At 47.6% G+C, this 12116-nt stretch overlaps 1 protein-coding gene across 1 annotated transcript in view; it reads left to right on the forward strand.

The window, feature by feature from the left end:
• The window catches only part of lama1 (laminin, alpha 1), a 422130-nt gene that overhangs the window by 338597 nt on the left and 71417 nt on the right, over positions 1-12116 (forward strand). Inside the window, exons 45-50 of the mRNA XM_038808722.1 lie at positions 538-681; positions 3688-3821; positions 6932-7088; positions 7172-7296; positions 9294-9444; positions 11477-11621. Coding sequence (XP_038664650.1) covers positions 538-681; positions 3688-3821; positions 6932-7088; positions 7172-7296; positions 9294-9444; positions 11477-11621 — 856 coding nt within the window. The remainder of the gene's footprint in view (positions 1-537; positions 682-3687; positions 3822-6931; positions 7089-7171; positions 7297-9293; positions 9445-11476; positions 11622-12116) is intronic.

Below are 12116 nucleotides of genomic sequence, written 5' to 3' on the forward strand. Positions count from 1 at the left end.
TTATCTTGACTGTTGATTTCCCATTCACGTGATTTTCACAGTAACTTCATTGCAGTGTTAATGTAAACCTACTTTTGTGACAATAATAAAGATAATTTTATTATTATTTTGACAAATGGACAGAGCCATGTGATTGATATGCAACTAACCTCCCATTTACAGACAAAAGAGGCCATCAGACACTTTAAAGGGCTAATGACTGGCCAAACAAAAGTGTCCCGAAAGGCAATGGGTCTTGAGTGGATCATCCTGGCCGCACAAGAGCATCCTGTGTAAACTCACGAATGAGTCTGAATGCGACAATGTAACTCACACCAGGCGTGGTGTATCCCACTGACTCCTTGCTGGCAGTTTTTCCTTCAGTCTGTTACCCCTAAATTGCCTGCTATATCTTCAGTCCAATTTCTGGTCCCAAGTTCTGAATATTTCCCCCTCTTAATAGAGTAAATGGCGGGTTTGCAATGGTGGTGGTTTCCGCTTGCGTCAATAACAGACTCGGTTGGTTTTCGTACTAATCCTGATTTGACCTCTTCCCAGATTAAAGTGGCAGTGTCAGCCGACCGAGATTGTATTCGTGCCTACCAGCCAGCGCTATTAAGCAGCAATTACAACACTCTGACGCTGAACATGAAAACCTCTGAACCAGAAAACCTACTCTTCTACCTTGGCGGCAGCACCAGTGTGAGTAACTAGTTTGCAGCTGTTGATACAAACCACAGTGCTCACTGTACCCAGGGTTAAGATGTTACAAATGATTAAAATAACAGTGAAACAAAAAGGAATCGGTGCAGACATTGTGAGTTATCAAAGCTATCATGCTTAAGTGATGAAAATGGAAGCCCAAATAACTAAAATAGAATGATCTTGTGATCTTCTTGTGAGTGAGGAAGATTTATTATTTAGACAGCAATAACTTTTCATGTTTGTGGAGGACTATTTCACAGTAGTTTTAATTGTGATTAATTCAAAAATAGCTTATATTCCGATCCTCTCAATTTTCCAGCTGAAAATGATCTTTTGAATAATAATATTTCGAATAGTTTTGAAGATACACCAATGGCAATCGGTGGACATGTTTTACAGATGAGATTGGTTGGAATGGGGCAAAGTTTTTCCAAAAAGGTTGTTCGTTTAGATATTAGAACAAAGAACAAAGAAACTTACAGCACAGGAACAGGCCAATCGGCCCTCCAAGCCTGCGCCGACCATGCTGCCCGTCTAAACTAAAATCTTCGACACTTCCGGGATCCGTATCCCTGTAATCCCATCAGTTTATTTTGTTCAAAAATGTATTTTATAGTCAACAGGATGCATGTACAGCGAACTGGATTTCGAAAGAATATATGTGCCCAAAAATCCAAGTTACCTGTTCTCCGTTTTTAACCTGATAGCTGTAAGGCATCTTTAGTAAGGACGCAGAAGTCCAAATCGAGTAAATATAAGAACGCGTTTTATTTCGAAACAGTATATTTACACTCCTCAGTAGACCCTGACCGGATCGGTGCCGTACTGGCCGACCTTACCACTGGGTAATTGAGATACCCCACCCCTAGCGAGGGAGCTCGTACTCCGCAAGGAGCAGGGGGAAGACGAGCATTCCCAAACTGGAGCTCCATGTGGGATAGTACAGTATCTTTAACATCTTGTATTAGCATTGAAGATACATGGAAATTATGAGGCAGTTTACAAAACTGATGCCATACAACGCAAGTGTCAATGTAAAGGAAATATGAGGGCATTATCCCAGATTAAAATCACAAATCATGATTTGCATGTCGTGAAATATTTACCAAAGGCACAATGAGCTGGGTTTTATGCTCCCTCGCTGACTGATTTGGAGGCGGGTTGGGGGGGGCAAATAAACAGCAGCAGGTGGCCTTCCCGCCCCTACCCTCCCGCCCTCGACATATTGGAAACTTTATAGGAGGGTGGGGAGATGTCGGGCGGCTCACCCACCCTTAGGTTCATTGAAGTCTTTAAGAGGCCAATTAATGTTCATTTAAGGAACTCATCCCACTGCTGCCCACAGGCCGATGCTATGCAGCAGTACCAGCAGCTATAGCTGCACGAGCTGGTGTTGGGCCGGACGTGACCTCCTTTGGAGACCCACTTGGCCCATCAGAGGCACCGCTCTCCACCAGCTCATTCCTCCGTTTAATCCTTCCACTAGTTTCTTGAACCACCGCTCAAACCCCTCGCCAAGACCCCAAACCCAACCTTATCTGTGCTCCTCCGTGTGGTGGGGCTGCTAGTTGTCCCAGCAGTTGCCCGTTGGCACGAATACAACTTGACAAATATCCCCATCTTCAATGATGGAGGAGCCCAGCACATCTGTGCAAAAGACAAGGCTGAGGCATTTGCAACAATCTTCAGCCAGAAGTTTCGAGTGGATGATCCATCTCTGTCTCCTCCAGAGGTCCCCAGCATCACAGATATCAGACTTGGGCCAATACCATTCACTCCACATAATATCAAGAAATGGCGAAAGGCACTTGATACGGAAAGGCTATGGGCCCTGATAATATTCCGGAAATATTTCTGAAGACTTGTGCTTCAAAATTTGCTAAGCTGTTCCAGTACAGCTACAACATTGGCATCTACCCGGCAATGTGGAAGTTCTCAGGTGTGTCCTGTCCATAGGAAACAGGAGAAATCCACCAAGCCAATTATTGCCCTATTGGTCTACTCTCCACCTTCAGCAAAGTGGTGGAAGGAGTCATCAACTGAGCTATCAAGCTACACTTACTCAGCAATAATCTGCTCACGGACGCTCAATTTGGGTTCTGCCAGGGTCACTCAGCTCCTCACCTCATTACAGCCTTGGTTCAAACATGGACAAAAGAGCTGAATGCCAGAGGTGAGGTGACAGGTTACATCAAGGCAGTATTTGAGCGAGTGTGGCATCAAGGAGCCCAAAACTGAAATCAGTGGAAATCAGGGGGAAAGGTCTTTGTTGGTTGGAGTCATACCTGATACAAAGGAAGATGGTTGTGGTTATAGAACAGTGCAGCACAGAACAGGCCCTTCGGCCCTCGATGTTGTGCCGAGCAATGATCACCCTACTCAAACCCATGTATCCACCCTATACCCGTAACCCAACAACCCCCCCGCTTACTTTTGTAGGACACTATGGGCAATTTAGCATGGCCAATCCACCTAACCCGCACATCTTTGGACTGTGGGAGGAAACCGGAGCACCCGGAGGAAACCCACGCACACACGGGGAGGACGTGCAGACTCCGCACAGACAGTGACCCAGGTGGTTGGAGGTCAATTATCTCAGCTCCAGGACATCACTGTAAGAGTTCCTCAGGGTAGTGTTCTGACCAAGCTTTATCACGGGGACGACAACTTTTCGAACAAAGTTTTAAAGTTGCATGCTAAGAGGGGCTGGTTTAACACAGGGCTAAATCGCTGGCTTTTCAAGCAGACCAAGGCAGGCCAGCTGCGCGGGTTCAATTCCCGTACCAGCCTCCCCGAACAGGCGCCGGAATGTGGCGACTAGGGGCTTTTCACAGTAACTTCATTTGAAGCCTACTTGTGACAAGCGATTTTCATTTCATTTTCCTTTCATTTCAAGAGTGCGATCGCTTCAGTTAATGCCGTAGATGACAAAAGTGGCATCAGGATCGTATTGATCATTTTTACAACCATCGATCTTGTATTGAACCTCTGCCTGTTCCACAGACTGAATTCTTGGCTCTGGAGATGCGACGTGGCAGAGTTGCCTTCTTGTGGGACGTGGGCTCTGGGACAACGCGATTAGAGTATCCTGATCTTCAAATTAACAATAACAAGTGGTACAAGATTCATGCTGCCAGGCAAGTAAACGTTCCCACAATGTACGCATTTATTTTTAAAAATAAATTTACAGTACCCAATTCATTTTTTCCAATTAAGGGGCAATTTAGCGTGGCCAATCCACCTACCCTGCACATCTTTGTGTTGTGGGGGCAAAACCCACACAAACATGGGGAGAATGTGCAAACTCCACACGGACAGTGACCCAGGGCCAGGATCAAACCAGGGACTTCGGCGACGTGAGGCAGCAGGGCTAACCCACTGCACCACCTTGCTGCCCTCAATGTACGCATTTCTGACGGGGTGGTATCAGCCACTTTTTGGTTATCGAGATCTGTTTGAAACTGGTGTGAGCACTGTCTTGTTATGCTCTTGACGTAGCATAAGCTGCTTCCTTGATGTGCACTCTGACAAAGGAAGGTTCAGATGTGGAGATAGCTTCAACACGTTTATTGAACTATTAACAATTCTCCTACTTGGATTCGACTCTACTGTTAATCCTTCTATAGCTACTCAGACTGACAAACCAGTCTGCTACAATCGTGTGGTGGGTGTGATGTTCAATCAACCCTGTGTCTGTGCTCACTGAGTGTCTCCACTGGAAAGAGGAAGATCATGTGTGCTGTGTTCTTTATATATGGGTTGCTGTAATGCCCTCCTGTGGCAGTGTCACCTCTGTGTGTATCGGAATGCCCATTGGTCGTGTCCTATCTTACTGACCTCTTGGTTGAATGTCTGTGTGTCATGTCTCTGGTGCTCCCTCTAGTGTCTATCTAGTCCACGTGCACTTACATTAACCCCCTGTGTATTTACAGTGATGCATATCACCACAAGCCCAAGAGGTGCAGGAATAGACTGCATGGCCTCTCAAGCCTGTTTCACCATTGTGGCTAATCTTCAACTTCAACTCCATTTTCCCCGCCTTCCCTTGATACCCCGAGAGACCAAAAATCTGTCCATCCCAGCCTTAAATATATTCAGTGATGAAACATCCACCACCCTCCGGGCTAGAGAATTCCATCGATTCACAACCCTTCATGTGAAGTAATTTATCCTCATCTCAGTCCTAAATGACTGGCTCCATATTCTGAGACTGTGTCCCAGTGTTTTAGATTCCTCAGCCCAGGGGAGTCTGTGCCGGCCCTGTCCAGTAACTTCAGATATGTGGGCACATGGGGCAGATGGTCCCATCAGGCAATGAGAATTTGAGAGCAGAAATGGCCTCTCCTCTCACTCTGCCTCAGCGTTAAGACAGTTGGACTCAAAGCGTGATGCAGCTTGATGGGCAAGGCTTCGCTAGTTTGAACAATTGGTAGCAAGCCCCACCCGGGGCAATGTCCGTGTTGGCGTGATATCACCCTGTCAATTACAGCCAGGTGCTTGATTCTTCACCACATCGGGAACCCCGCTATCAGCGATGTGCGACGGAGAATCTACCTTCAGGTCTCACTGAAACACAGCTGCTTGGTGGCAACAACTGTTCTGTACACAGGTCATTTGTTGACTTTCGGAGGTCTTTGTTGTCACTCACTGCTGTAGTTTGTTGATGGCCGAGCTTTTAGATCTCCACGCTGATGGTGGCCTTTTGGGAGAAGTGACTGCCAAGGAAAGGGAAATCCTCAATATATTCCAGAGTCTCTTTCAAACATATCTGAGAGGTGGAATATTTGGCGGACCAGGTGTGGGTTGATATGAGTTTTGCTTTGGCAACATTCAAGCAGAGGCCAGGATTCTTGTACGCAGAATTGAAAATATCGTGAGTGGCTAGCAAAACCCCATGCAGAGTGGACAAAGACACTGCAGCCAACCACAAACTGTAGATCATGTATGTCTATGGTGGTCAGTTCGGTTTTGACACGGGCAACTGAGGTAAAGGGTTTCCATCTGGGCGGTATTTAATACTCACACCAGAGGGCTGCTGATCTTTGAGGTGACTAGTCATTGTCAGCTAGACATTGTAAATACAATGGGGACCATCAGATGGCTTTGCCTAACCCTGGTCTGGTTTTGAAGGGGTCTGTTTCAAATCTCCAACTCCAGTCAGTTGGAGTCACATCACCATGAAACAGTTGCCTGACAGTGGTGATGTATCTTGGTCATGAATAGGCTATTCAGCTCCTTGAACCTGTTCTCCCATTCAATTAGATCATGGCTGTTCTGTATCTCAGCTCCAATTGATCACCATTGGCCTTGGCACCTGTACCCAACAAAAAAAATCCAGCCATCTCAATTTTCAACACCCCCCCCCCCTCAAGACATTCTATTCTAGCTTGAGGCAGTGCACTGGGTGTCCTACCTTAGCAGCAGCAGGCTTACTAGGAAAGAGTGGAAGACTCTTTCCCGTCGTGATTTAATCAACCCAACCCAGGAAAATGGGTCAGAGTCATGGTGGAATAAGGCAGCGGATGGGAGCCCCGAACTCACCCTCATCCGGCAGCAGTGCAGTCCAGGAGGAGAATTCAGCTTAAGGTCCCCTGATATCTCCTAATTTGATGCCAAAAATCAGATGTTTTTCAAAAACTAATTTACGGGATGTGGGCGTTGCTGGCAAGACCCAGCCTTTATTGCCCATCCCTACTTGTCCTTGAGAAGGTGGTGGTAAGCTGCCTTCTTGAACTGCTGCGGTCCATGTGGGTAGGTACACCCACAGTGCTCTTAGGGAGGGAGTTCCAGGTTTTTGACCCCACACGCGGCATTGAACAATAAAAGCCTGAGTGGAAGTTGTCACAAGGTAAGATAAATGTAAAGTTGCCATCGTCCCCGATGACCAGAGGCTGTTTTCTCCTTTGAGCGGGAGAGCTGACTGGTGGTGATTTAACCTGAGGATCACCACACCTCAGGCTGGGGGCAAGGTTGAGAAGGCGGGGTCTTCATGAATAACTATGAGACAAGGTACACTGTAACTAAGTAACTTACAACAAGAATTCAAAGTCTGAGGTGAAGGCTAAAATGGGAATTACGTGTTGATGATCTGTTTGGGTGGTAAATATATTTCTAATGTAAATGCTATTGGAAGAAAAATGCCAACAAATGCTTTCTCCTGCCTTCCAAAATTGCATAATGCTGGTTGCATCACGTCATAAAATATCTCATTGGTTCGACCAATTATACATTCAATTTTACTTGGTAGGTTTGGACGTATGGGCACCTTATCTGTTCAGGAAATTGGATCTCCTAGTTCAGACAAGCCAGTGGTAAAGACAGCCACGTCTCCTGGGATCTCCACTGTACTGGATGTGAACAATTCAACCCTGGTGTTTGTTGGAGGGATCTTGAAGAAAGTGAAGGTCAGTTAGATTTGTGCCGCTTTCTCTTGCATCAACATCTGTACATTAATTCATTTGGAATAACACCAATCCTTTGTCCCCAGAAAGCGGCAGCTGTGAAGGTGACCCAATTCAGAGGTTGCATGGGTGAAGCATTCCTAGACGGGAAATCTATTGGCTTGTGGAACTTCCAGGAACGGGAAGGGAGTTGCAAAGGGTGCTTTGCAAGGTAAAAGTAATCCTAGCTCCCACTCTCCTGGTTTTTCCCTGCAGTCCTGCGACCTTTTTCTTTCCATATGGATAATTACGTGATTCCTTTTTGAAAGCCACGATTGAATCTGCGGTGATACCGAGCACTTAGAGGGAGGGTATAGCATGGCCTGTAGCAAAACTCTCCTTGCGATGCCCATGTTTGATTTAACACCCACTTTAAAAGTGAACCCTTTTGCAGCATCATTGTCGCAGTTTTTTACATTTTCCACTTTTTGAAACTGTAAGGACATTTCTACATTAATCCGTGAGATGGAATGTGTTGCGATTCTGCAGTGTACTTGATGGCCACTTAAGGGGCTTTTCCCGCCTCGCCTCAATTTTTAGGCTGATGGACAGCGGTTGGAGCAGGGTGTCAAATAGTAAAAGTTAGCGATCTCGATCTCAGGCAGGAAGGGGGAGTGACAGCACCTCAATCAGAAGGCTCCTTTCAGAGCTGGTGAGGACTCCCCTCAGGAACCCAGGAGCTCTGGCTCTGCAACACCCACCCCTCACCTCTCCCACCCACCCAGCCGATCTCCCACTACCAACGGTGCTCCACTCCCAAATCCCAGGGAGTACCCTACCCTCACGCCCCCGGTACGTACATGAAGTGCGGTCCTGGGACCTCTTCCAGCAACTGAAGGGCTGTGCCTGGAGCGGGCTGATTGGTCGACAGCTCCTAAGGCACGACCTCCGTCCAGTTGAGTATAAAATTCTAGGACAAAGTCCAAAGATGTGCAAGTTAGGTGGATGGGCCATGGTCAATGCACGGAGTTACAGGTATAGAGTGGGGGAGTGGGCCTAAGCAGAGTCCTCATTCGGAGGGTTGGTGCAGACTTGATGTTGGTGCAGACTTGATGGACCGTATGGCCTCTTTCTGCATCGTAGGGATTCTATAGATTCCATAGAAAATGGCAACAGGGATGCATCCCCCATCAGCTCTCAAGATGGTGGCCATTGAGCACTCACCATCCTGAAAATTCAGGCCAAGAATTTCAATAAGATCAAAGAAATATACTTGAACTGAGGTGAATGTCAATGCCCTTGACATAAAGACACCGTTTGACCATCAAGGAGGCCTAGTAAAATTGAAGTCAGTGGAATCAAAGAGGATACTCTCCGCTGTTTGGAGTCATACCTGTCAGAAAGGAGGATAGTTGTTGTTGTTGAAAGTCAATCATCTCAGCCCCAGGACATCACTGCAGGAGTTCCTCAGGATAGTGTCCTAGGCCCAATCATCTTCAGCTGTCTCATCAATGACCTCCCTTCCATCATAAGGTTATAAGTGGGATGTTTGCGGATGACTACACAATGTTCAGCACCATTTGCGACTCCTCAGATGCTGAAGCAGTCCCATTCCCAAATGCAGAAAGACCAGGCTTTGGCTAATAAGTGGCTAATAATATTTATCTCACGCAAGTGGCAGGCAATGACCATCTCCAACAAGAGAGAATCTAACCATCACCGCCTCAACATTTAATGGCATTGCTACTGCTGAAACACAAGTCCATCCCCCTTCCCCCACCACCATCACCAGTAGCGTCCTGGGGATTATCGTTGACCAGACATTTAACGGGACCAGCCTTCGGAACACTGCAGCCCCCAAAATGGAAACACCCTCTCATCAACTTTATCAAATACAAAGTAAAACATAGATTCAACAACCTGGCCATCATTGTTGGGGGTGGCAGTGGTGGGCATCCCAGTACAAAGAGTTCTGGGGCTACAGCTGAAACCAGGCTGATAGATAGGGATAGGGCGTCTCAGCCTGCCCGGAGTGCTGATTCCAGCCCAGTCCGGTGTCAGTGGGGACCTTGAGGTCAACTGGTCCTGCCAACCACACCCTCCCACCCTCCCCCCCCCCACCCACCCCTCCCCGCTCTGATGCAGCCTAAGTTGTCTTGTCTCTGTCAAGTACATTGTTTGGAAAGATTCAGTTGAAGGTTGAAGGTAAACATTGTACATATTCCGCAGGGCACAGAACGAAGACATTGCCTTCCACTTTGATGGCAGCGGCTATTCAACCGTGGAGAAGACACTGCGCTCCACCTCAACCCAATTAGTGATGCACTTCAGCACGTTCTCGCCGAATGGCCTACTGCTCTACCTTGCTTCAAATGGCACAGTAAGCATCGTGCAGTTCAGACTGCTGCGTCATTTGTTCTTCCTGTATTGATAAAATTGAAATCATGGGCGGGATTCTCCGACCCCCCGCCGGGTTGGAGAATCGCCGGGGGGGCGGCATGAATCCTGCTCCCGCTGGACAGCGAATTCTCCGGCACCGGAGATTCGGCGGGGGCGGGAATCGCGCCGCGCCGGTCGGCGACCGCTCGCAGCGGCCCCCCGGCGATTCTCCGACCCGCGATGGGCCGAAGTCCCGCTGGTTCTTTGCCAGTCCCGCTGGTGTAGATCAGACTAGGACCCTTACCGGCGGGACCTGGCGGCGCGTAAGGCTCCGGGGTCCTGGGAGGGGGGCGTGGGGCATTCTGGCCCCGGGGAGTGCGGACGGGCCTGTGCCATGGGGGCACTCTTTTCCTACGCGTCAGCCGTGTCAGCTTCCGTGATGGCCGACGTATAGGTGAACCCCTCCCCCTTGCGCATGCGCGGGGATGACATCAGCAGCCGCTGACGCTCCTGCGTATGTGTGGACTCGCTCCGGCCAGCGGAGTCCCTTCAGCCCCGGCTGGCGTGGTGCCAATGGCCTTCCATGCCAGCCGGCGGGGCGCAAACCACTCCGGCGCCGGCATAGCCCCTTCGCATCTTTGGGGCGGGCCGACGCCAGAGTAGTTCATGCCACTCCGTCCCTCCGAGACCCCCCGCCCCACCGGGTACGGGAGAATCCTGCCCCATATTTGAAAAAAAAAGTTATATTTTCTTTCCACCATAAACTGTTGAGTTGTAGAAATGTTGAATGTTCATTAATTAATCTTTCTCAGATAGTTGTTTGTACTTTGTTGCACTATTCTTAATTATAAGCTAAAAGCACCCTTTGTACGGTTGCCACCTCTCTGGGATGAAGTCCAGGTCGAGCAGGGTTGCAAATAGTAATTTGGTAGTCCAGAACTTGAGTATTGCTGAAAAAAGACATTTTGTCTAAGTTTATTGTCTTCCACTCATGAGAACAATCGCAGGAATACCAATGTCAGATGAAGCAACACCTTTATGCTGTTTGAGAAGAGAGTGCTGATTGGTTGGCTTCTGGACTCCATGGCAAACTCCTTACCAATCAGAACCCACTTTCTAACCAATCAGCACTCTCTTCTCATGGAGTGTAAAATTGTTACCTCCGACATTGGCATTCTTGCGATTGCCCTGATGAGTGCAAGACGAAAAGCTTCGACGAAAAGCTTCTCTTTTTTTTGCAATATAGGAGCTATTTGTCCTTGAGCACGACTATACCGGAGCAGACAATTTCCAACACTGAGAGGTCTTCTCATCTAATGTGCCCCGTTGGCCAATTGCCAGGCTGCTGAAAAGGAGCAGGTGCAAAGGAAGATAAGAGCGCACATTGTTCGTTCATAGACTAACTTGTGAAATGTGTTCAACAACTCATAAGTACAATGAGTACAGTAATGCTGTGCTCCTTTAATTACGAATATTGCAGCACTGTGTTGGCCAAAGGAGGCCAGTTCTGTTTGGGTTCCATTTAAGAGGCCTTCCCACATTTTGGGGGGATTTCCCGGATGTTCCAGCAGTGCGCATCGTCGGGAGACAGGGAGGGAAAATTTAGAGAGTGGCCAAAAGTCAATTTAACTGCTCTCCAAATGGTCCCATCCCATCCGTGACAGTGTCCTCTGCTGGTGGGTGTGGGAAACCCCACCTGCCTGACTGGGAAACATCGAAAGGATAACATTTCCTAGCTGATCACGACAACGGACCCACTGCTTAGGGCTGCATTTGTTTGATGGGAAAGTTCAGTTTCTAATCAGCAGGCGGATTGGGGGAGCAGAATAGGGTCTCGTCTATGATAAACCGTTCCGCGGGCTTCATTGCTTCCTTTCATGTTTCTCCTAAAAAACAAAACAAAACGATGCAATAGCCAGAACAGGAGTTAACATTGCTGATGCAGATTTAAGTGAGCGTTCGTCTTTTTGCTTGAATGAGAAATATTGAAACTGACAACCCCACCCTCAAAGGCTTTTTAAATTTTTCATCAGAGAGATTTCTTAGCAGTAGAGCTGGCAGATGGAAAGGTCCGAGTGACCTTTGACCTTGGGTCTGGAGTTCTAACCCTTATGTCTGAGAAACGATATAACAATGGAACATGGTTTAAAATTGCGTTTCAACGCAACCGGAAGATAGGTAAGAAAACTGATATCTAAATCAATCATTGAGATTATATTTCTCTTTTCATTAAGCTTGATAAAGATTTAAAAACACTCAATTTTCTGAGGAATGCTGTACAATGGTCCTTCAAGTGAATGGCTAACCTTTTTAACAAAAATGTATTTTATTACAAACATGTATCAAAACAGGTTACAGAGAATAATCACCCCGGGAAACATACTTCCCAACAATCAACTATACAGTCTGTACAGATTTTTCCCCATTTTCACCCTCCCCACCCCCCTGCGACAAACAGCTCCTCAAACACGGTCACAAACATCCGCCACCTTTCCTCAAACCCCCTGAAGAGCCCTTAACTCATACTTTATCTTCTCTAACTGCAGGAAGTCGTGCAGGTCACCCAACCATGCTGCTACCCCCAGTAGCGATGCCGACCGCCACGCCAGCAAAATTCACCGCTGTGCACTCAGAGAGGCGAAGGCCACGACATCGGCCTTCCTCCTCTCCATG

Source organism: Scyliorhinus canicula, chromosome 10 (assembly GCF_902713615.1).
Source record: "Scyliorhinus canicula chromosome 10, sScyCan1.1, whole genome shotgun sequence".
Lineage (NCBI taxonomy): Eukaryota > Metazoa > Chordata > Chondrichthyes > Carcharhiniformes > Scyliorhinidae > Scyliorhinus > Scyliorhinus canicula.